General features: G+C 47.9%; 1 protein-coding gene across 1 annotated transcript in view; it reads left to right on the top strand.

The window, feature by feature from the left end:
- The first annotated feature begins 526 nt into the window (after window positions 1-526).
- LOC134610515 (myosin-IIIb-like) overlaps window positions 527-26,553 on the top strand; it is a 301,018-nt gene continuing 274,991 nt past the window's right edge. The window contains exons 1-2 of the mRNA XM_063453481.1: window positions 527-654; window positions 5,523-5,588. Coding sequence (XP_063309551.1) covers window positions 541-654; window positions 5,523-5,588 — 180 coding nt within the window. The 5' untranslated portion in view covers window positions 527-540. The remainder of the gene's footprint in view (window positions 655-5,522; window positions 5,589-26,553) is intronic.

The following is a 26,553-nucleotide window of genomic DNA, read 5'->3' as shown; positions in this document are numbered from 1 at the left end:
TGAGGGGTTAATGTCAGAGAGTGGGAATGGGGGGGTTAATGTCAGAGAGTGGGAATGAGGGGGTTAATATCAGAGAGTGGGAATGGGGGGGTTAATGTCAGAGAGTGGGAATGAGGGGGTTAATATCAGAGAGTGGGAATGAGGGGGTTAATATCAGAGTGGGAATGAGGGGGTTAATATTAGAGAGTGGGAATGAGGGGTTAATGTCAGAGAGTGGGAATGAGGGGGTTAATATCAGAGAGTGGGAATGAGGGGGTTAATATTAGAGAGTGGGAATGAGAGGGTTAATATTAGAGAGTGGGAATGAAGGGTTAATATGAAGTTTTGGGTGAAAATGTTCTAATATGAACCAGGGCGTGGTTACCTGGAATGGGCGTGGTTACACCTGGAGGGCGTGGTTACACGGAGAGGGCGTGGTAGCTGGTGTTGTTACCTGTAGGATGAGGGCGTGTCCTGCTTCGATGTGGGCGTGGTTTGGTGGTGGAATGTGGGCGTTGCGTTCTACTTTTCCTTATTCCCTGCCACATGCTCGGGCTGGCCATGGAGCGACTGGAGTCCTGCGCCGGTCCCGGGGACGCTGCTCTCCTGCCGGAACTGGACGAGACCAAACTCCTGGAACTTCTAAAGATGCGCTTCCTGGAGCGGAATATCTATGTAAGATCCACCCCAAACCCTGAACCCCAAACCTCAGCCCCTGAACTCCAAACCCTGAACCCCAAACCTCAGCCCCTGAACCCCAAACCTCAGCCCCTGAACCCCAAACCTCAGCCCCTGAACCCCAAACCTCAGCCCCTGAACCCCAAACCTCAGCCCCTGAACCCCAAACCTCAGCCCCTGAACTCCAAACCCTGAAACCCAAACCTCAGCCCCTGAACTCCAAACCCTGAAACCCAAACCTCAGCCCCTGAACCCCAAACCTCAGCCCCTGAACCCCAAACCTCAGCCCCTGAACCCCAAACCTCAGCCCCTGAACCCCAAACCTCAGCCCCTGAACTCCAAACCCTGAACCCCAAATCCCAGCCCCTGCTCCCCAAACTTCAGCCCCTGAACCCCAAACTTCAGCCCCTGAACTCCAAACCTCAGCCCCTGAACTCCAAACCCTGAACCCCAAATCCCAGCCCCTGCTCCCCAAACCTCAGCCCCTGAACCCCAAACCTCAGCCCCTGAACCCCAAACCTCAGCCCCTGAACCCCAAACCTCAGCCCCTGAACCCCAAACCTCAGCCCCTGAACCCCAAACCTCAGCCCCTGAACCCCAAACCTCAGCCCCTGAACCCCAAACCTCAGCCCCTGAACTCCAAACCCTGAACCCCAAATCCCAGCCCCTGCTCCCCAAACCTCAGCCCCTGAACCCCAAACTTCAGCCCCTGAACCCCAAACCTCAGCCCCTGAACTCCAAACCCTGAAACCCAAACCTCAGCCCCTGAACTCCAAACCCTGAAACCCAAACCTCAGCCCCTGAACTCCAAACCCTGAACCCCAAACCTCAGCCCCTGAACCCCAAACCTCAGCCCCTGAACCCCAAACCTCAGCCCCTGAACTCCAAACCCTGAACCCCAAATCCCAGCCCCTGAACCCCAAACTTCAGCCCCTGAACCCCAAACTTCAGCCCCTGAACCCCAAACCTCAGCCCCTGAACTCCAAACCCTGAACCCCAAATCCCAGCCCCTGCTCCCCAAACCTCAGCCCCTGAACCCCAAACCTCAGCCCCTGAACCCCAAACCTCAGCCCCTGAACCCCAAACCTCAGCCCCTGAACCCCAAACCTCAGCCCCTGAACCCCAAACCTCAGCCCCTGAACTCCAAACCTCAGCCCCTGAACTCCAAACCTCAGCCCCTGAACTCCAAACCTCAGCCCCTGAACCCCAAACTTCAGCCCCTGAACCCCAAACTTCAGCCCCTGAACCCCAAACCTCAGCCCCTGAACCCCAAACCTCAGTCCCTGAACTCCAAACCCTGAACCCCAAACCTCAGCCCCTGAACCCCAAACCTCAGCCCCTGAACCCCAAACCTCAGCCCCTGAACCCCAAACCTCAGCCCCTGAACCCCAAACCTCAGCCCCTGAACCCCAAACCTCAGCCCCTGAACTCCAAACCTCAGCCCCTGAACCCCAAACCTCAGCCCCTGAACCCCAAACCTCAGCCCCTGAACCCCAAACCTCAGCCCCTGAACTCCAAACCCTGAACCCCAAACCTCAGCCCCTGAACCCCAAACCTCAGCCCCTGAACCCCAAACCTCAGCCCCTGAACCCCAAACCTCAGCCCCTGAACCCCAAACCTCAGCCCCTGAACCCCAAACCTCAGCCCCTGAACCCCAAACCTCAGCCCCTGAACCCCAAACCTCAGCCCCTGAACCCCAAACCTCAGCCCCTGAACCCCAAACCTCAGCCCCTGAACTCCAAACCTCAGCCCCTGAACTCCAAACCTCAGCCCCTGAACTCCAAACCTCAGCCCCTGAACTCCAAACCCTGAACCCCAAACCTCAGCCCCTGAACCCCAAACCTCAGCCCCTGAACTCCAAACCCTGAACCCCAAACCTCAGCCCCTGAACTCCAAACCCTGCTCCCCAAATCCCAGCCCCTGCTCCCCAAACCTCAGCCCCTGCTCCCCAAACCTCAGCCCCTGAACCCCAAACCTCAGTCCCTGAACCCCAAACCTCAGTCCCTGAACCCCAAACCTCAGTCCCTGAACCCCAAACCTCAGTCCCTGAACTCCAAACCCTGCTCCCCAAATCCCAGCCCCTGCTCCCCAAATCCCAGCCCCTGCTCCCCAAATCCCAGCCCCTGCTCCCCAAACCTCAGCCCCTGAACCCCAAACCTCAGCCCCTGAACCCCAAACCTCAGCCCCTGAACCCCAAACCTCAGCCCCTGAACCCCAAACCTCAGCCCCTGAACCCCAAACCTCAGCCCCTGAACCCCAAACCTCAGCCCCTGAACTCCAAACCCTGAACCCCAAACCTCAGCCCCTGAACCCCAAACCTCAGCCCCTGAACTCCAAACCCTGAACCCCAAATCCCAGCCCCTGCTCCCCAAACCTCAGCCCCTGAACCCCAAACCCTGAACCCCAAATCCCAGCCCCTGCTCCCCAAATAGCCCCTGAACCCCAAACTAACCCCAAACCCCAGCCCCTGAACCCCAAACTAACCCCAAACCCCAGCCCCTGAACCCGAAACTAACCCCAAATCTCAACCCCTGAACCCCAAACTCCAGCCCCTGAACCCCAAACTAACCCCAAATCTCAGACCCTGAACCCCAAACTAACCCCAAATCCCTGCCACTGAACCCCAAAACTAATCCCAGCCCCTGAACCCCAAACTAACCCTAAATCCCGGCAACTAACCCCAAATACCGGCCCCTGAACCCCAAATCCCAGCCCAACTAACCACGAATCCCTCCCACTATACACCCAAACTAACCCAAATTCCAGCTCCTGAATCCCCAGACTAAACCCATATACCGTCCCTGCATCCCCAAATTATCCCCAAATCCTCAAACTAACCCCAAATCTCAGCTCCTGATCCCCTAACTGAACCCCAAATCTCAGCCCCTGCTCCCCAAATAGCCCCTGCTCCCCAAATCCCAGCCACTGCACCCCAGCCCCTGAACCCAAATCTCAGCCCCTACTCCCCAAATCCCAGCCACTGCACCCCAGCCCCTTAACCCCAAACTAACCCCAAACCCCAGCCCCTGAACCCCAAACTAACACCAAATCTCAGCCCCTGAACACCAAATCTCAGCCCCTGAACACCAAATCTCAGCCCCTGAACACCAAATCTCAGCCCCTGAACACCAAATCTCAGCCCCTGAACCCCAAATCTCAGCCCCTGAACCCCAAATCTCAGCCCCTGAACCCCAAATCTCAGCCCCTGAACCCCAAATCTCAGCCCCTGAACCCCAAATCTCAGCCCCTGAACCCCAAATCTCAGCCCCTGAACCCCAAATCTCAGCCCCTGAACCCCAAATCTCAGCCCCTGAACCCCAAATCTCAGCCCCTGAACCCCAAATCTCAGCCCCTGAACCCCAAATCTCAGCCCCTGAACCCCAAATCTCAGCCCCTGAACCCCAAATCTCAGCCCCTGAACCCCAAATCTCAGCCCCTGAACCCCAAATCTCAGCCCCTGAACCCCAAATCTCAGCCCCTGAACCCCAAATCTCAGCCCCTGAACCCCAAATCTCAGCCCCTGATCCCCAAACTTACCCCGAATTCTGTTCACTGAACCCCAAACTAACCCGAAAGTCTATTCACTGAACCCCCAGCCCCTGAACCCCAAACTAACCCCAAATCTCAGCCCCTGAACCCCAAACTAATCCTAAATCCAAACCCCGAATTCTATTCTCTGAACCCCCTAGCCCCTGAACCCCAAACTAACCCCGAATCCCTGCCACTGAACCCCAAACTATCCCCGAATTCTAGCCCCTGGAACCCAATTCCCAGCCCCTGAACCCCAAAACTAATACCAGCCCCTGAACCCCAGACTAACCCCGAATTCTATTCACTGAACACCCAGCCCCCTGAACCCCCAAACTATCCCCAAATTCTAGCCCCTGAAACCCATATCCCAGCCCTTGAACCCCAAACTAACCCTAAATCCCGGCAACTAACCTCAAATACCGGCCCCTGAACCCAAAATCCCAGCCCAACTAACCACGAATCCCTCCCACTATACACCCAAACTAACCCAAATTCCAGCTCCTGAATCCCCAGACTAAACTCGTATACCGTCCCTGAATCCCCAAATTATCCTCAAATCCTCAAACTAACCCCAAATCCAGCCCCATAGCCCCAAAATAACCCTTTCTAGCCCCTGAACCCCCAAATCCCAGCCCCTGAATCTCTAAACTATTCCTAGAATCAAAGCACCAACTAAACCTACATCCCACCCTGAACCCCAAAATGACACCACAAATTAGCACTTGAACCCCTGAACCTAAGCTCAAATTTTAGCCCATGCGCCCCTACCTGCCTCAGTATCTAATCCCAAAATCAGAGCCCTTACACTTCAAGCTAGCCAGAATCTAATATCAAAGTAACCACTTTTACATCCTACTGATTCCGAAATCCCAACTCATGGCTGCTTGCCTCAGTTCTTCCATGTGGATTTAATGTGAGAGTTTCTCAACCCCCCCATAGTGTGCCTTGGCTGCGTGTGATGTGTGTGCAAGAAAGGGGTCTAGGATTCCTGGATGGAAATGACATTACTTGATGATAAGTTCTTCACCTTCGGTGGGTACAGACCACAGTAATTGCTCCTTCCAGTCCTGGGACTCAGTTCCAAAAGGCATGCCGGGAATACTGGCAGCTACGCTCTGACTTATTAGTAAGTGCCATTACCACGAGGTAGCGATTACGATGGTCTGCACCCACCAAGGCTCTGATCTCATGCAGCCCCTCCTGTAGCAGCCCGGCAATAGGAATTGTTTACTGGCTTCTTGCCCTTGATTCACTCTAGTCTATAGGGACTGATCTAAAATAATCCAGAGATGGACAAACTACTTCTACGTTAAGGTTATATTTATGTTTTTCAGACCTACATTGGAGATATTCTTGTTGCAGTGAACCCCTTTCAGGACCTGCCAATTTATGGTACCGAGGTAACATTTTATAATATGCTGCCAAATTACAATACTGAGATAAAATAGAACGTATTCACAGACTAATTACGTAATACCCAGACTAATTACACTACTGAAGCGGAGCTGCAATAATAAAACCAATATCTCCACTGGTGTTCTGTAAAGCAGGAAAGAAAGCAGAGTTCAGCAGAACTCTTAAACGCTCTCCTAACTGTACGTCTCCCAGGTTACCTGTCTGATCCTCTTCCCCTAGGAGGTCTGGTAGGGGAAGATTCTCGAAATCCTTCGGAGACTGGGGCGCAGATAGCTGCCACATTCTCCATTCACTCATGGTTGGGTTTGAGCATTTTCACATGGAGCATGCATCGCCCCCCGACACCTGAGAAAGGGCCAATCACATAGGTGGTGTCACACTTCTGTTCCACCACCCGTTATGGGCCCTGCCAGGCGGCCTACAGCTTATCATTGCGGACAGGTTTTAAAATCAACATCTTCTGTCCCACGTGAAAGCTGCGGTCCTTTGCTCTCCTGTCATACCAAGTGCGCTGGTGCTTCTGGGCCACCTGGAGGTTAGCTCGCAGAGCCTGCGTTAACTCCTCCAGGCGGTCCCTAAATTCCAACACATAAGGAACAAGGGTACTGCCTGTGCTAACATCCCCTTCCCAATGCTCCCTAATTAAATTTAGGGGCCCCTTCCGCCCCCGCCTTCCGAACAGTAGTTCAATTGGGGAGAACCAGGTGGATTCCTGGGGCACCTCCCGATATGTGAATAGTAGGTGCGGTAGGAACCTCTCCCAGTCCTTGCTAGTATCTATGAACGTACAGAGCATCTGTTTTAGAGTTCCATTAAATAGTTTGCAGAGACAATTAGACTCTGGGTGGTGTAGGGAGTGGGTGACCTCTGCGGTGATTTGAGTACCCCAATCTCAGATCTCTCTGGGAAATCCCATGCGAGAGAAAATCTGCATCAGAGCATCTGTGATCATCTCAGCGTGGACATTGGTCAGCGCCACTGCCTCTGGATATCTAGTAACATAGTCTGCCATGGTCAAGATGTATTTCTTGCTGTAAGGACTGGGTCTAGTTAAGCGCCTGACAAGATCTACGGCGACCCTACTAAAGGGCTCTTTAATAATGGGAAGAGGGGGAAGTTACGCCCTGTGGCGGTCTCCATTCTTACCTACCATCTGACATGTGTCGCATGTCTGAAAATATTGGCGAATATCTTTAGAAATCTCTGGCCAGAAAAAACTTTGTGTCAGTCGGTATTTGTTCCGGCTGACGCGTAGGTACCCGGATAGTGGAATATCATGTGCTATCCGGAGTAACTCTTGTCTATACTTCTGGGAAACTACCAACTGTTTCATGGGGATCGGTACAGACCCAGCCACTACCCTCTCAGAGTTCCTATAGAGCAATCCCTTGTCCTAGGAGTATCCCTCCCCCTCAAATCCTGCCTGCCTGCCTGACTGGACGTGACCCGATCTTTATACACCTGTATAAAGCTAGGGCATCCCAGGAAAGGTTCTCTATGGGTGGGGGTTTGTTACTTACCTGAGCCTCAGAGTGTGGTTGTTGGTCCATGGTGCAAGCCTGCTGCCAGGTGGTCACAGGGTAAGTCTCCTGGGGTGAAGGTTGGGGGCACAAAAGCAGAAGTTAGTGTTACGGTTGCCTCCAGGCTAGCTGAAAGTTGGACCGTAGAAAGGATGCTCCTAGCGCTCACCAAAGGACCATAAGTACTGCAGACTCCACAAACCGCCGCTGCTGGGCTGGAATCTCGCCGTCTGCTATCCACCCTGGACTTATGACCAGGCTCCAGGTTCCAGTGGGTGAACCTCTTCCTTCTGTAGAGCGAAGCAGCATCAGGAACAAGAGCTCTTACAAGAGCTCAGTAGCTAAGGGAATATGCAGAGCATAGAAATCCCTGTAGTGATTATAGCTGTCCCCTCCAAACACGAGTCAAGGCTGCGAGTTGAGGGTCAAGTAGAACTGGTTTAATGAGCACACGGGACTTTCTTTTATACAGGTTTTCCCACAAGGTTACCACCCACGTGGACCGTGTGGTACACAGGACACAGGGCTACAACAGCCAATCAACATATTACAGTACAGTCAGACACTCCCAGCTAAGGCACACAAACCCTCCCCTCTGCTTGTGATATAATTACTGAACACAATGGGCTAAGCTAATTATCACAGGCAGAAAATAAACAGTTTTACACAATGTTCATAACTTCAAAAGTATACATGCAATTTCCATATATTTTCTGAACAAGCACAATCAGTGAACAAACATATTCAAAAATCATCCGAATTGGCCCAGTGGTTCGAAAGATAGTTGGAAGTAATATTTGACCGACAGCAAGCATGGCTTTTCCTGCCCAATGGTAAGCCAATTATCTCCAGGTACAGAAAATATCTCTAAGTCAAAACTGTTACAAAAACCACATAAAATGCATAACTCTTATAATATCATGTTTATATATGTCCAACATATCCCCAGATAGCTTGGATCTGAGCGCTCAATATGTCCGAAAAGTGCTCAGATCTCACGAATACAGTTGGAACGCCATATGGTTAAACAGTAGCAAGGGCTGATGAGAGATTGAGGAGGGACAAATCAGCCAGTTTCAACTGGTCTGGCAGTGTCCCTGGGACACATTTTCCTATGGATTTGAAGGGGCAGAAAAAGTGTTTTAAAAATCCAACAGGCCCAAATAGACTTTTTAAATGGCAAAGCACCCCAGAGCCATAGTCACAGGGCAAGAGGCTGGCAAGCAGGCCTCTCCAAAAGCCAGTGTCAAAGGGTAGTTTGTCACAGTTAGTTTTTCCAAGGAGCACATACTGCGGGTAGCTCCTGCATCAAGCCCACTTCCACAACTCCTTCCCCCACAGACCAATTCAAATGGACCCGGGCAGTGGGTAGGCGCAGTACGGCTCCCCCTGCCACCCGTACTGCCACTGATCCTCCTGTACGTGCGGTGTCTGGAACCAGGTAGCGTTTTATTAGTGTTAAAGTAGAGCCCATGTCTGGGAGCCCCTAAACATTTTTTCCCCTCCAAGCATACCGTTTGTCGGTGGTGCTGCCGGTTGTCGGACGCAGCCTGGATAGGCTCGGCTTTGTGCAAGACACCCAGTTGTTCCTCGGTGTAGTTAGGAGCTGGATCACGGGTAGTGGTCTCCATCTGATAGTGGGCCGCTGCTCTGTTTATGGTGTGTTGACCGGGATGAAACCATGTGTTCTGGTTCTGGGGGCACTCTCTCAGTACATGGTCCAATTGTTGGCACTGATGGCATCTAATATTGGAGCGAGGTTGAAATCGGGGTACTGATTTCAGGGTCCCCTCCCCGCCGGGCTGGATAGAGAGGAAGAGGTTAAACACTTGCCTTTCTCCAGCGCCGGGCTCCCTTGGTGCTCGAGAATCTCCTCCTCCTTTACCAGTCATCGGCTGTATGCGCATACGTGGCAAGAGCCGCGCGCGCATTCAGCCATTTCATAGGAAAGCATACTCAATGCTTTTCTATGGATGCTGGCGTCTTCTTACTGTGAAAATCACAGTGAGAAGCGCGGAAGCGCCTCTAGTGGCTGTCAATGAGACACACTAGAGGCTGGGTTAACCCTAAAGAAAACATAGCAGTTTCTACTGAAACTGCTATGTTTACAGCAGAAAGGGTTAACCCTAGGTGGACCTGGCACCCAGACCACTTCATTGAGCTGAAGTGGTCTGGGTGCCTATAGTGGTCCTATAAACGTATTTCCTTGAAGCTGTGGTGCTGGTGTAGGTATATCTGGTCTAGAGAATAATTGGGGGTTTTGGTGTTCGTCTGCCAGCTAGGTGGTGTCTGTGAGGGTAAGGTCCCTTACCCACTCCTGTACTTCTGGTACTAGTGCATTGAAGAACTGCTCCAGGAGGATAAGTTGGAGTAGTTCTTACATGGTCGTGGCTTGGTTAGCCTGGTCCCATCCCATGGCGGCTCTTTGGAGTCTACATGCCCACTTTGCATGTGAATCTTTCTCCTCCTTTCTCAGTTTTTAGAATCGGCGTCGGTATGCCTTGGGTGTGATAGCATACTGTGCTAATATGGCTTGTTTAACCCGGTCCAGACCGTTTACCTGCCAACAAGGGTACCCAGCCTTCACAACCGATGTGTAGGTGGCACAACCTCTCGAAGCCTTGAAGAAATCCATCATTGTGTCAAAGACTTATATGCATGAGAGGGGATTTTTGGCTTCCCCATGTGCTGGCAGACATCGCTGGACTGCCGGTCTGCTTGCTGCTGTCTGGCCAATATGTAGTCCTGTATGTCTGCCATTACTCTTGTCACAGTTTAGTTTGAGGGTGTTTCACTGTAGAATGCCAGCCTTGTCATCCCCTCCCTCGCAAACTCTGTTTCAGCCATATCTGGTGGTGGTGCAGCGCTGCTGGCTCGGTCTCCCTCCATCAACTCAGCGATAAGAATAGCTTTCACTTTGTTGCTGGCAATCTTACCCCTTGCTTGTAATAATTCTTTCAATGTTGTTAATTTCAGCGCTGAGTAGCTCGTCTCCATTCATCAGGTCATTCGTATAACCGAACTGCATACGAACTTGCTGCTTCACTTTTCCATTCGTATAATCCAAACACTGCTTCCTTTTGTTGCGAGGCTTGTATCCCGTCGCTTGCCACCAATTGTAGCGGAGCTGCAATAATATCCAATATCTCCACTGGTGTTCTGTGACGCAGGAGAGAAAGCGCAGTTCAGCAGAATAATCTCAATCCCCCAAGTAACTGGCTGACATGCTGTTGTGGGAGTCACACACTGCCTTTTATGTGTGTCCCCATGCAAGGTGTCTTATGTAACACACTCCAGGGGCATTTCCCCACTGGACCTGAGAGGAGACTGTTCTAAAATACACTAATAATTATATTAACCCTCAGGTCCAAGACATACAAAGCAAAATACACACTTTACAATGAGGTATCCCCGCATAGACTGGATCAAAGTGTCCAACATATCCAGAAAGCACCCAGATTCCATGAACACAGCCAAAACGCAACCGGGGTATAGTTTAGACCGACCGCACACGAGGCGCTTGCTCAAGAGTTCCATGAATTCAGGCTGAGCAGTCTTTCTTTCGGGAGTATGAAACATAATAAAATAACTATAACTGGGGGGCGTGGTCTGACCGTCGATGAGACTAGACGTGTCTCACTAGAGCTCCCGGCGAAACGCGCCCTAATAGCTTACAAAAGCGACCTTTTGCCTGAATATTTACCCTGAGGAGGTTCCTGAGATGGATAAGAGGCTTTCTAAGAAGCAGCCGAAGAGGGGCACCGACTCCGGAGGCACAGTTCTCGACCTCATGTCGGCGCAAAAACAGGGCCGCGTGGGGACCCAAGATGGCGCTGGCTCGACCCCGCAGGCTTCGCCCCGTACTGACAGGGAGGCTTCCCCGGATGATCGGGACACAGTCCTCGCAAAATTAGCGGAGGTGAGGGCTTTCCTTGCGGGCGAAATCGCTAAGTCTACCGCAGTCCTGCAGGCTGAGATCGGGGCCCTGGGTGAACGTACCGCCAAACTCGAGGACCGAGTGGAGGCCTCAACGCAGGCCCACAATGCTGTCGTGGAGAGGGTGAACAGCATCTCGGCACAGATAGTGGGCATGGACCTTGCCTTCGAAGACATGGCAAACCGGTCCAGGAGAAACAATATTCGCCTGAGGGAGCGGATGAGGACCTACAGGGGATCATACTCACCATCCTGAAGCCTCTGCTCCCGCACGTTCCGGAAGAACACTGGCACATGGAGCGGGCTCACAGAGCCCTGAGGGGCCACAGGAACGATCCAAATACCCCACGGGATGTCATCATCCGATTCCTGTACTACCGCACCAAGCAGAAGCACTTATGAAAAAGAGCCGCGAGGTACCCATACGGTATGATGGCAGGGTGGTGTCCCTCTTTCACGACCTGGCTCCGTCCACGTTACAACGAAGGCGGGACTGGCGGCCTATTACTGAAGCACTACGGACTGCAGGCATAAAATATGCATGGGGATTCCCCTTCAAGTTAATGGTGTTTCGTGGCGACCGGGCTCACATCCTTACGCCGGGAGGGGATCCCCATCGTCTACTGAGCGGCCTTGGAATTCAACCGCCCACTGACCTTCCCAGCGTGGCTCTGTACCCGGAGGACCTTCCTCGGAGTGGCAGGGAGCGGGATCGGGAAGACGCCGATAGCTACTGATGGTATCGTATGAAATGGCTGCTGGTGTCCCTTCACTCTCTCTCCCCTGATGGCATGGGGCCCGAGGGAGGCTGTTCTCCGGATCTTTTCTTCTTTACTTGGGGTGGGGGACGGGGAGAGGTCCCACGTTAAGTGTTTGGGTTTGTGTTTCGGCCGTGGGTCTTCTGGAGCGTCCCCCCCCCCCTCCCCTAATCGCCTTTCTGCCTACAGCTTGAGATTTTGGGGGATGCTCGCCTCCCGTTACGCCGGGGCTGCGGGGAACACCGATACCGCACCACCAGAGTGGGGAGGTTTACTGGGACGTGAGGCCTACTTTTTGGCCGCTTTTTGCATGGCTTGGGAGGGGGAAGGGGTACAGTACTCGCCTGCTCTCGGTAGCGGCATGCTTTTGGCCTGGCTCCCTATGGGACTCCCCTGGTGAAGTACTCTCAGCGAGTGAGGGGTTTGGTCTTCCGCTTGGGATCTACTCGAATTTACCAATGCAGTGTTGATTGTTTTGTGTTTAATGTCTCTGCTCTCCCCTGGGGGGCGCCCTTGTCCCTGGCTGCGGGGGGCTCCGGTGGGCCCTTGCGTCTCCTCTTGTAGTCGCATCCCCACAGTGTTGGCCCCTCCGTTCGGTGGCTAGGGATGACGGCGCCCCCGGGAGAGTGGAGTCTAGTGGTTGTGTTTGGAAAACAAGGCTTTCATTTAAAAATTTATATAAAAAAAAAAAAAAAGATGAAAAAAGTGTTAAAAATCGATAAAATTATTATTACAGTGACCATCAAGTAAGAGGGGGAGAATAGATGGAGATAAATTTGACCATAGCAAATTAACTGGAACATTTTAATAACTTCAAAATCCTGATAGTTGAACATTGAAGTACACAATAGGCCATGAGAGAGCAAGCACATTACAAATATACTAAGCAATGATAGCAAATGCCGGGCGTACGACCTACTGTAACCTATTTTGCATATGGCAAAATATTCTGTTGCTTTTCTCTGCATTTTGGGGGTGGGGGGGCAGTTTACGGCATCTCATGTCTAGACTCTTCGGCAGGAGGGAGGGGGGGTGACTGGAACAACGGGGGACATGTTAGTTTCGGTAGTGCCCATGTTGAAGATACAGTTTTCTTCTCCCTGGGGGGTCCTAGGGGGTTATCACGACACCCAAACAGTAGAGCTATCATCACGTAGAGGATGGGTTAGTGTAGACGCGGGTCTTACTGCACCAATGGGATTATGTACACAGATTAAGATTCGAAACTGCGCAGGTACAAAGTGTCTTGCTTTCAAGGGTCCGATATAGCTGGATTCAAACAACAATGTTGCACAAAAAAGAAAATGTTTTTAATAAAAAAAATAAAAATAATAATAATAAAAAATAAAAATAATAGAAATAAAAAACGCTAATAATTAACGCGCAAATAATGTACAAAACACCAAATAACAAAAGGAGGTGAAACAAAGCACAAACACAATGATCCAAAAAAGAAAAAAAAAAAAAAAGCGCATAAAATTATAAAAATATGGTTAATGTTATGTTGTATTTTTCGGGCCATGTGTGATCCTGGTTTATCCTAAGACGGGCGGGTTTCTGGGATGGTACTTTAATTGTTGTACTTATTATTGCTTTGATTACGGTCCTACATATTGTTAGATGCATTCTTACTTGTGCTCCTCTACAATTGCACCCAAGCTTATATAATTTTTACGAAGCTTCTAGGGCACAGGTGGTCGCCGGTATGCGCCATGTGACTATATACTGGAAGGTGTACTGCCTATGCTTCAATAGCTTTTGCCTGCCCCGAAGGGGAGAGAGGGGAGCCTTAGGAATTGGGGCGGCTGCATCATATAGCGAGCTCAGGTGGAGGGAGGAGGGGGGTTCCTTATCACTCCTCCTATGTCCCGAGTGCCCTATGGTAGCATCAAACTGTAGAGGGACCTCCCTCGCTTACTGTACACCTTAGGTCACTGGCCAATTGGGATATTGGTCGGGAAGCGTGCTGCCGACAGGTGATAACTCCCCCGTCCGTTTGGGTAAAGATAGAGAGTGAAAGTTGATGGATGGGACTCCAGAGGGGGGGGGGAGGGGTGGCGGGGGACAGGGTATGCTTCCTGTCCGTATGACAGGGGAATGTAGGGGGAAGGGATTCCAATTCTGGGTACCCAGGACGCTATGAGGAGGTCACCACTGTACTCCCCATCTTTGGGAGAATTGGGGACGGCCAAGGGGATGAATAGCAGGGACATGCAAGGGTCTCAGTAGACTGTGTGGGGCGCGTGGGGGTCGGGGCTTTAGGGATTCTCGGTTCCCTCTGCACGTAGATCGTGAGGGGGAGGTGGGAGCACACTACCCACTGTTTTCTGGCAGTTGATAAGACCAGAATTTCTCTTACATCGGACGTGGTCCAGATGTTTTTTTTGTTATTCTTTCCTTTCCCTTTTCTTTGTCTCTCTTTTTCTTTCCCCTTTGTCCCCTTCCTTCCTTTGACCCCGGGGGGGGGGGGGGGGTGCGGGGGGCTGGCTCCTTGGTGTAACCCTAATGTCCGATTGATGCTTACTGATCTATGCAAGGAAGATATTGTCTTAGCAGGGGTCACCATGTCTCTGGATGGCGATTAAACTTACCTCTCTGAACGTTAAGGGCCTCAATGCCCCAAACAAGAGACGTCTTATGTTCAGGGCGTTAAAACGGATGAACTCAGACATTGCTTACTTACAGGAGACTCACCTCCCTAGACAGGCTACTATTAGACTAAGAGACCATGTATATACGGGTTCCTTTGAAGCTAGATCTCATCGTAAAAGGAACGGGGTGGCCATAGTAATTAAACGCACTTGCCCCTTCCAGATGGTGGCCCAAGATGTTGACCCGGAGGGACGATACATAATCGTATCCGGAACCTTACACTCCCACACCACTCATTTAGTAAATATTTATGCCCCGAATCAACCGGACGCTGGATTTTGGGCTATGATCCGAGGGAAGGTTGCAGCGTTGCCGTATGGCATGATCCTCATGGGAGGAGACTTCAATGCTACCCCGTGCCCGGTGATAGATAGAAGCTCGAGAGACGGGGGCCCGAAATCGCATGGTAGGGGGGGGCAGGACCGTCTGCTTAAGGCTTTTATTGCGGATACGGGTCTGGTGGACGTATGGAGGGCGCAACACCCACTGGACAGGGACTATACGTTCTATTCGGCCCCTCATGGAACCTACTCTAGAATCAACCTCTTTTTGGTCAACGCGACGGGTATGGCTAGGCTCTTGAGATCTGAGGTCAGAAATATCTCCTGGTCTGATCATGCTGACGTCTCTATCGCCCTTGGCAATCTTTGTACCGCAAATCCTTGGTCATGGTGACTGAATACATCGTTGTTGAGGGACCAGTCGATCACGGAGAACACTCGTACGGCTCTAACGGATTACTTTACGGAAAATACCACCCCGGACGTGAGCATTAGCACAGTATGGGCGGCGCATAAGGCGGTGATAAGGGGGCACTTGATCAAACTGGCCACGAGGAGGAAGAAACTGAAGCATCAACACCTGGAGGCCTTGCTCAAACAATTGCGGAACCTCGAGCAGAAACACCAAGCTGCCCCGGATAGGGAACTATTCCGGAGACTGGGAGCTGTTAGGAGGGACATCCGTTCCCATCTACTTGATGACACGGCTCGGGCCATGACGTGGTCCAAACGTACGTATTTTGATAAGGCTAATAAGATGGATACGCTCCTGGCTAGGACGTTGCGGCCCAGGCAAACCAGACCTCATATTGCGGCCATCAGGCACCCGGATGGCACGATCAAAACGAAACCGACGGATATTGCACGGGTCTTCGAAGATTTTTATAAACACCTGTATAACCATACCCCGGACGGACACACCCAGGAGGGACGAGGGGAAAACGACATCTTGCATTACCTGGACGGATTGGGTATGACCAAAATAACACGGGAGGCAGCAGAAACCCTGGCTGCGGAGATCAGTATAGAGGAGGTTGACAAAGCAATCTCGAGTCTGAAAGGAAACAAGGCCCCAGGTCCGGACGGATTCGATGGGACATACTACAAGGTCTTCAGAGAGGAGCTTGCGCCTCACCTAGTGACGCTCTTCAATTACCTAAGGCAAGGGGGACGATTGGGCCCGGAGATGGCGTTGGCCACGATTGTCCTCTTACCCAAACCAGAGAAGGACTTGCTCCTACCCGAACATTACCGGCCAATATCATTGATAAATCACGACTTAAAAATCTTAGCTAAGATACAGGCGGATAGACTAAACCCCCTCTTGACCTCACTTATCCATGCTGATCAGGTGGGATTCATACAAGGTCGGCAGTTGTTTGAAAATACTAGGCGGACAGTCGACCTAATCTGGAAACAAGTAGCAACTGGAACGCCTTCTCTGGTAATCTCTATCGACGCGGAGAAAGCCTTCGATAGGGTTAGGTGGGAGTTCCTGTTTGCGGTCCTGAAACACCTTGGATTTCCGGAGGAATTCGTGCAAGTTACAAGTTCTGCGCAAGCCACGCGGTCATGTTACTCTTGCTATGCCTATTTTCTACGAGCATACGGTAATTCGATAATATAGCTGTACAAAAACATAAAATCCTCGATGGGGGCAAGTTGTTCAGAATGTATAAAACGATTTGTCATATGGGCTGATGCCAATTCTTCTGTTTATAAGTTTGATATTTTATATTGAGGCTTCTGCGTAAGCCATCAGGTTGTATTATGCTTGCCTTACCTATCGTGTGCAAAAATAAAGAATTAAAAAAAAAAAAAAATAACTATAACTGTTCGTATGTTAGCTGGTTTTGTGTCCCTCATTTGGGAGTTAGATCCCACTGAATGCCACTCTTCATCGATGAATGGAACCGAACCTACGTGAACGTGAAAGTCTCAGCGGTATTCGTGCCATTGAGTGTCCGATTATAGTTCCATACACTACTAAATAATATAGTGGTTATTTATGCTTGTGAGGTAACCTTAATATACTTCCTAGGTGCTGTCTGTTTCTAGTAAGTTATTAATATACTCTCTCTAGGTAAAATCTTTTATAGTACTGTATTATCAATATACTACCTACGTACTACAAAACACAGCTTAATCAAGCAAAAAAACAAAAAATAAAATACAACTTACCGTAACTTACAAAGAAAACCGCTCCCCATGGTAGCCGTCCCAGATAGATACCACACAAGACAATATATGGATACATAAAAAATGGGATACAGCTGTATAACTTAAAATTAAAAGATATGCAACAACAAAGTGTAACATAGTTTAAGTATACAAAAATTGATGCGCTAATATTTGGCGGCATGCTAAGCAAGCCTAGAAGTCCTGGCAGAGCTTTTCAAATATGGCCTAGAAGCTTCTTCACTTATTCAATGCTTCCTGGACCTGTTTGAGTCAGTGGAGACTTCGAGGCCGTCTTTGTTTCACCACGCAATCTTAAGGACTGCAGAGATCGGGTGTGCCACTGCAATGAATGGAATGGTCCAGGCAGGGACTGGGTAATTCCCCACCGGTCCAGAGGGGAGGGTGGGAGGGGGCAAGAGGGCTTCAGTAGAGACACGATGGGAAGCACAGTCCCATGCGGGAGATCGTCCGCCTCTCCAAACCAACGGGCCGTAGTCACAGGGAGGCTGCAGGGCCAGACAGTAGAAACGGCTTTTCAGGACTCTTAATTTCCTCTGTGACATGTGTTTTCCGTGCTTGACTTTGAGCTGTATATTTATAATTTTAGCCGGTTTCAAGTATTTTTTTCTCTCAGGAGCTCCCAAAAAGCACGTCTCGTATGCTCCAGAGTCAGGCTCGCCCCCTATACCCTTTTTTATATTTATATGTTCCATAGTTCTGACTTTACTTAGTCCACCGTTTCTACCACAAGGACTGGGGACTGCAGGACTCTATTGATGTCCTTCTTTTTTTTTTTTCTTTTTACGTGCAACATATTAAAGCATTTTGATACTTGATAACACAGTATTGAACCTTGTTTGTTTTAATTCTCTTTCTGCATGGGTCTTTGATCATTTGACAAAGCGAATATCTGGAATCCAGATAATATTGATGGGCCTGAAATTGAACATTTTATGAGTGTGACCTTGAAATTTAGAGATTTTAAGGGTTTGTACTGTATTACTGTATATAGTTACATAGCTGAAAAGAGACTTGCGTCCATCAAGTTCAGCCTTCCTCACATATGTTGTTCCTGTTGATCCAAAAGAAGGCAAAAAACCCAGTCTGAAGCGCTTCCAATTTTGCCACAAACTAGGAAAAAATTCCTTCTGGACCCCAAAATAGCAGTCCGATGTCTCCTTGGATCAAGCAGCTATTACCCCACTAATTCGAAATTATATCCCTGTATGTTATGTTTTTGCAAGTATTTATCCAATTGCAGTTTAAACATCTGATAAAACCACCTCTTCAGGCAGAGAATTCCATATCCTCTTACAGTAAAAAAAAAACTTTTTCTTTGCCTTAGATTAAATCTCCTTTCTTCCAGCCTAAATGTGTGACCTCGTGTCATATGTATAGCCCTGTTTATGAATAGATTTCCAGATAAAGGTTTGTACTGGCCCCGAATATATTTGTATAAAGTTATGCTCTCCTTCTTCAAACTCTTCAATCGCTTGGTCTCTGTGACTCTGTCCTCTCGTGGTTTTCCTCTTATCTCTCCCAACGCTCATTCAGTGTCTTTTTCTAATGATACCTCCTCCCCTCGCCCTGTCTCGGTTGGAGTGCCCCAAGGCTCCGTCCTTGGTCCCCTTCTATTTTCTCTTTATACTGCCTCTCTTGGCAAACTTATTACCTCTTTTGGATTCCACTACCACCTGTACGCTGATGACACCCAGCTATATCTCTCCTCCCCGGACCTCTCCCCTGCTGTCCTGCAATGTGTCACTGCTTGCCTGTCTTCCATCTCTGACTGGATGTCCTCCCGCTTTCTGAAACTCAATCTCTCAAAAACTGAGCTCCTTGTCTTTCCTCCTCCTAATACTGATCCTCCTCTTTCGCTCTCCCTTCAAGTTTGTGGTACCAACATCAGTCCATCCTTGCAAGCGCGCTGTCTTGGCGTCATACTTGACTCTGGTCTCACCTTTGAGCCTCACATCCAGCATGTTGCCAAATCCTGTAGATTCCATCTTAAAAACATAGCCTGCATCCTCCCCTTTCTTGCACCAGATACTACCAAGGAGCTTGTCCATGCTCTAGTCATATCCTGCATGGATTATTATAACCCTCTCCTGATTGGTCTTCCCAAAAGCCGTACTGCACCCCTACAGTGCGTAATTAACGCTGCTGCTAGACTGATTTTCCTCTCTAGTCGTTTCTCTCACACCTCACCCCTCTGCCAGTCCTTACATTGGCTTCCTGTATCCTATAGGAGTCAATTCAAGGTACTAACTCACACCTATAAAGCTCTGAACAACTCTAGCCCCTCTTATATCTCCTCACAGATCCATAGGTATGTCCCTTCTCGGTCTCTCCGCTCTGCCCGTGACCACCTCCTGTCCGTTGTCCGCACTCGTACGGCCAACTCGCGCTTGCAGCACTTCTCGCGGGCGGCTCCCTTCCTATGGAATAGCCTGCATACCGCCATCAGACTCTCCCCTAGTCTTGCATCTTTTAAGAAGTGCCTTAAAACCCATCTCTTTAGGAAAGCTTATGGCCTCCAAGACTAACCCTTACCTCACATACCTGTCTCTTGCCCTCTCCTAAAGGGCAGCCCACCTTATTTGATTGCAAATTCCTGTCCTAATGTGTTTTACACCCCACCTCCTATAGAATGTAAGCTCGATCGAGCAGGGTCCTCTTCAACCTATTGTTCCTGTAAGTTTATTTGTAATTGTCCTATTTATAGTTAAATCCCCTCTCATAATATTGTAAAGCGCTACGGAATCTGTTGGCGCTATATAAATGGCAATAATAATCATATCCCCTCTCAGGTGCCGTTTTTCCAAACTAAAGAGATTTAAATTTTTTAACCTTTCTTCATAACTAAAATGCTCCATTCCTTTTATCAATTTTGTAGCTCGTCTCTGCACTTTTTCTAGTGCTATGATATCTTTCTTTAGAACAGGTGCCCAAATTGCACAGCATAATCAAGGTGTGGTCTTACCAGCGATTTATAAAGAGGCAAAATTATATTTTCATCTCGAGAATTTATGCCCCTATTTATACATGACAAAACCTTACTGGCCTTAGCAACGGCAGATTGACATTGTATATTTCTGCCTAATTTGTTGTCTATAACAATTCCCAAATCCTTCTCGTATGTGGTTATCCCTAGTTCACTACCATTTAGGGTGTAAATTGCTTGTGCATGCTTAACCCCGAAGTGCATACCTTTGCATTTCTCTACGTTAAATTTCATCTGCCATTTTAGTGCCCAGTCCCCCAATCTATCCAAATCCCTCAGCAGCAAGGCAATATCCTGCTCACATTTTATTACTTTACATTCTGAGCCGTGTGCTTTTTGCGCTCCTCGGCTCCCTACTCTTTCTGAGCTGTGCGCTTTCTGTGCCTTCTGAGCCGTGCTCTTTCTGCTCTCCTTGGTTTCCTGAGCAATTTGAGTTGCGCAGTTTCTGCACGCCTCGGCTCCCTGCTCTTTCTGAGCCGTGCACTTTCTGTGCATTCTGAGCCGTGTGCTTTCGGCGCTCCCTGTGCTTTCTGAACTGCTCGGCTCTCTGCGCTTTTTGAGCCGTGCTCTTTCTGCGCTCCTTGGCTCTCTGTGCATTCTGAGCCCATTCTATGCTCTCTGGCTCTTTGCACATTATGTTCTCTTTCTGAGATCTAGCCTGTCCGCACTCTGTTTTCCTGTGTTCTGCACTCTCTAAACACTGACTTCTATTTCCTTTTCCTGTGCGCAGCATACTGCGCCACCCTAACTGTGCTGTCATCGCATCAGACTGTGAGAGGTGATTTTTCTTGGTATTTGGAAAATTTTAGCTGTCATGTTACTGAGACGTGGAATGCAAACTGTAGCGGAGAGCTGATTTCCCACAGCTTAACTCCACCAATATATTAAGAGGATGCAGGAACAAGTAACAAATCCAAGAGAATATCCAGCACAATCCGCAATAAAATCCAACAGTATCCCATCACCTTTCCCAATCACTGGACGACACACAGTATCAGGAGGAGAACTGAAGTTTAATTCCTAACCACCTTCTTTTAAAGCATTCTCCCATGCAAGGGAGGGATTCACATTATTTACACATTGCACCAATCACAGACGTTTCCTCCCACACATCTCCTCCCCTTAGCTTAACAGTTAACACAATTATAATGTACATCCTTTTCGCCAATTCCTGGATGTACCCCAAATATGGTAGGTACACCTTTAACCCCTTAAGGACCAAACTTCTTGAATAAAAGGGAATCATGACATGTCACACATGGCATGTGTCCTTAAGGGGTTAAATACCTTACCCATGCGGTCGGTCAAAACTTTACCTTCCCCTAACTCCCGAATCCCTGGTCTGATCTGGGTGAGGAACATATCCAAAAATCACCCAGATCAGACCAGGGGTTCGGGAGTTATGGGAAGGTAAAGTTTTGACTGACCGCATGGGTAAGGTAGCTGAAAACAGTTCCATGAGATCTGGCCCTGTGGTCGGTCTCAGTTCGTGCCTATAACCGGATGAAAATACCGAACAAAATAGCTGTTGCATGCCTTCATTTGAATCCCCTTGTTCGTATGAATATTTCTACCGAACGGCGGCCCGTTCGGTAGTTTCGGCACGGATCCATTGAAGTCTGGAGGTCTCAGCGGTGTTTGCCTGGTCGAATGTCCGATTTTAGTTCCAGCCACTCGACGTCAAAACACCGCTCTTCGTGAGTTTAAGATGGCCGCTGTCACGTGTTCGTTAACCGAATGGCGGCCACCCAGAGAACAAAGCCCATACTGCACGGATTGCCAATTACCGGTTTGCAACATTGTTGCGAACGGTAATTGGAGGCATACTTCCTCCTGGGGTGGTCTGATTGTTCGGTAGTTTCACTCGTATAATAAACTGAGTGATTTTACCGAACAATCAGGCGAATGCTGCATACAAGGTGAATACATAATACATGAAAATATATTAAAAGCCACGAATTTTGGTAGATAGTTCAATGTCCTTTGCCGAATAAGGTATATGGTCCGAAGTCTCTGTAATAGTATATTATGTCCTTGGCTGGGTCTTAATGGGCCAGTAGTGCCATACAAAATCCCATTAATCCCAGCCATTGTACTTAAAGGGTCACATCTTTCTGGGACCATAATCACTGGGCAGGAGGTGAGCCATCAGCCCCCTCCAGGAAACTGGGGCGTATTCTGGTATAGGACCCAGTCCACTACACAAACTATCCATAAAATAAGCCGTGGAACCGGTTCCGGTCGGATTCCTTCTTTTTCCAGTGTCTGTAATCCATATCTGGGTCAAGCACCGCGTCTCATGATTATATGTCATGTAATATTCCATTTGATTTTAGTACATGGCTACATTTCTGTGACCGCTACAGCTGTGAATTCTACTTATTTGGACAAGACGTATCTTTAGCCTTATCCGATTATCCTTTTGAAACGAAGTGGCAAGACCCTGACAGGATCATTTTACTACACAAAACTTGGACTATTGAGTTGTACATGGGGCAGATATAAAGACTACCTGCTGCCAACCACAAGTCCAGACGACTTGGCTTCCTGCTTTCCATGTGACCTACAGCAGCCAATCGGTTTTTGCTCTTTAAAATTTTACTTCTATGGCCTGTGTCTTTTTGTATTACAGGGATATTCTAAGCACCATAAACATTAGTGTGCTGTAGTGATTGTTGCCCAAAATCCATTGGCACCATCCGATGGTAAACTATCAAACTGTTTAAAGGAATGCTGTAGCGTTAAGAATTCAAGTGTGTGTGTTGCTAGAATATAAGGCTACCTATTAAGATGTTTGACGGCCCCTCTCCCCATTGAGGTAATAAAATAAAGAATTAGAAGCTTATACATAGGGAAGCATTGGGGGTCTAGTGTGCAAGTGCTACAATTGCCAAGCTTCGAACAATCTGCATCTCTCAATAGATGCATTGAATTGGTGCATCTCTATGGGGACATCGGTCATGCAATATCCAGTGATTGTCAGAGTGGCATCAGGCAGCAATGTAAACAATGCCTTTCTCAGAAAAGGAAGGGTTTACACTGCAGGACTGGTACGGCCGGCTCCTTGCTCCGGAATCCCTACATTACGCTGTAGTGGTTTTGGTACCTATAGTGTTCTTTAGGGGTACACTCTGAGCACAAAAACAGCTTTAGGTTAATGAAGCCGTTTTTTGATGTATAGATCATTCCTCTGCATTCTCGCTGCTCAATTCTCTGCCATTTAGGAGTTAAATTCTAGATTGTAAGTTCCCACAGGAATAGGGCTCTCCTCTGCTGTATTAGTTTGTCAAATGATGTATTGTCTCTAAGTTTATTGTACTGTTTAGACCTATTGTACCTATAGACGGGGCAATACAATATGATGGCAACTTATAAATAAAGTATAATAAAAATGCAATCTTTGAGATCTAATGGTTAAACTTCCTTTGCTGCACAGTCTGATATAGAATTTATCTCATGCTCTGTTAACAGCCTTCTAGAGATGGCAGCAGCTGCTTGTGTAAGATTTCAATTAAGAGAGCAGCAGATAATGCGTAAACACACTGTGCTGTAAGATTGAAAATGAAACTTTTAAATTAGTTTTTTTTATATGTGGAGGCTCTGTGTATTTTGTGTCTCTATATTCGGCACATGCTCTAACCTGTGCTGTCATTGTGTCAGACCGTGAAAGAGAGAAATTCTCAGTTTTTAGGCTTTTTATAGAAGAAATGTGGGTTGTTGCATGTCACTGAGACCGTGGAATGCAAACAATTTGTTAAGCATGTAGTGCGACTGGTTCTCTCAAGATTCAATCTCTACCAGCAGCCATGTTTATATCCAGTATTTGTATTTTGTTCCTTTCATTTCCAGTACTGAGTTGCTGTATTATGCCAGTAGTGTAGATGCACAATAATAAAGTATTTGATTCTTTTAATATAATTTTTGGACTAACAGAAATTTGTAGTTACGCCTAAAGCATTGATAAAGGGAGGGACTCGCAACTAATTTCATGTTAGTGCAGTAAAAAAGGTTTGATAACAAACTGCAATATTTCTTATTTCTACTATTTTCTTTGTTATTCAAACTATTTTACATTCACATATAACATCGCTCGCTTCCATCAATCGGATACCAGCATGGGGATTTAATATTTTGTGAACATTCTTGCACCATCTTGGTTTGATTGCAGAACACAAACTAGGACGTAAATCCCAATCAAACAAAGCTTGCGTTGATTCAGTGCTGCCTTTCCAAGGACTAACACAAACCATTTTAAGGAGGTGTTAAGAACCTCAGTGGTTATGGTACGGAGTTCTTCTATTCCTTTCAAAATAACTGAGTATAAGTGATTATAGTTGCAGTTAGGGTGTAGAGGAATAGTGTAAATGAATGCAGCTTCCAAGACGAATCTTCCCAGCAAATAAAATGTTACACAAGCATGAGCCTAGACTTCATGGAGGGTACAACAGGAATAATGTTTTATTGATGCCACTCTGGCTTTTATGGAAATCCTTGTGCAAGGGGACCTCCCACAAACAAAAGGAACAACCAATCATAACACAGAATTACAGTAAAACCCTCCCTTCCTCTGCCTGGTAGATAAGGAGATAAGTTAAGGAATAACCCAATTATCTCCAGGCAGAGGGCACACAATTTCCCCATAACTTGGAACACCCCTTTATACAGCAGGTGTCCCCTGATCGCCCCGATCTGGGAGACCAACATATTCAAATTTCACCCAGATCGGTTCAGGGGTTCTCAAAAAGTATGGAAGACTTAGTTCACCGACCGCACACGAGGCTCCTGCCCAAAACAGTTCCACGAATTCAGTGTGTGCAGTCGGTCAATTCAGAAAACGGCATAAAAACTTAAAGCACAAATTGAGCCTCCTGGCTCATAGGAGTGATTGTTCCCCGTGTTCGTGTCAATCAAACTACCGAATGGCGCTCTCCTAGCTGTTCGGCAACAAAAGGAAGCAGGCGTTCGCATGTTTCAGCGGTGTTTGGTAAGTAGAGTGTCCGATTTTAGTTCCAGACACTCGGTGACCAAGTCCCGTTGCCTCCTTTCGTGCAAACAAGATGGCCGCTGTTTTCTCTTCCCTGTGGCATTTGGCTATACGAACGCCGGCCGCCCAGAGAGCGCTTAATAGACGGTTCCTTTTGAAGATAATGGGCCAGGAGGGTGTTCGGTAGTTTAATCTACCGAACCAATAAATCCAAAACTAACGAAATACAGCATAAAGTCACGAATAAAGAAGAAAATACTCCATCTTGTAATTAATTATTTAAAGTTGAATCCTTGGAAAATAACACCGAACATGAAGCACATCTTCCTTTAGAGCTGAAATAAATCTATTCTAATAAGAAAATTATATAGACCTAACCAATAGCCTGAATCAGAGATTATTTCTCATAAAATAATTGTGTATTAAACTTCAAAATGAATATACTGTAAGACAATAAAAGGGTGACAAATTATTTTTGCCTTTATTTAAAAATCACAATTTTCCATCAGAATTTGGTAAAATCTTGGAATCTTATTACAAGACATTGAGGATCCTGTTATGCTCTTAATGCTCATTAATCACCAATGATAAATGATGAATGGGTTTTAAATAAAATTTAGATCTGCTTAACACCCAAAAGGAAAACCTTTTAGATGCCATAGAACCATGTGAAGAATGTCCTCACAAAGTAACGCCTTCTACTCCAGCACGACATAGCAACTGTTGAACCCGCCCCGGCACGATATAGTTACATAGCTGAAAAGAGACTTGCGTCCATCAAGTTCAGCCTTCCTAACATATGTTGTTGCTGTTGATCCAAAAGAAGGCAAAAAACCCAGTCTGAAGCGCTTCCCATCTCACTAAAATCGTGGGGGAGCATAACCATATGGAATGAATAATGGTTTCCCATTTCAACTGAGAACCTAATGTCCATTGCAATCCTGTACTTTAGGATAGTAAAGTTATTCTATAAGCTGTGACGAAAGCAACTTCGCCACTGGTTTTTGGAGGGGCCTGTTTGCCAGCCTTCTACCCTGGGACTATGGTCCCTGTGATAACCCATGTTCAAAAGTACTGTTTCTGCCCCTTGGACTTTTAACTGGAACAGATTCAAACCTGTGGCAGCGGCCATCTTAAATTGTCCAGCAGTGTTTTGTTGTCGAGTGTATGGAACTGTTTTGGGCATGGGACAAAAATAAGACTTCCAGGAAATTCTTGAACCGATCTGGGTGATTTTTTTTTTTTTTTTGATTTTTTTTTATATGTTGTTCACTCAGATCGGGGATGTTTGTGGGGATATGTCGTATCTTGGGGTACTTTTTGGGGTTTGTAAAAATTTATGTTTTTTTCTGTTTAGAGTTAATTGAGTTAGCCCATTGTCTTTGTTAATTGTATCAAAGGCAGAGGGGATGGATTGTGTATACTGTTGGGGAGTGTCTGCATGTAAGACTCTGTTTTTATTGGTTTGTTAATTCTGTGTCCTGTGCCCCACAAGGTTGACAACCTTCTGTATAAAAACTCAAGCTGTTCAATAAACCTTCAGACCTTCTTACCCTCCACTCGTAGCCTCGTCTCGTGTTGTAGGGTACTGCTATATCACACTGGGGATTTGCTATACTCTGTATACTCTCCT

The sequence above is a fragment of the Pelobates fuscus genome, chromosome 5 (assembly GCF_036172605.1).
Source record: "Pelobates fuscus isolate aPelFus1 chromosome 5, aPelFus1.pri, whole genome shotgun sequence".
Classification (NCBI taxonomy): domain Eukaryota; kingdom Metazoa; phylum Chordata; class Amphibia; order Anura; family Pelobatidae; genus Pelobates; species Pelobates fuscus.
The sequence above is the reverse complement of the archived record's forward strand: the minus strand, read 5'-3'. Positions and strand labels throughout refer to the sequence as shown.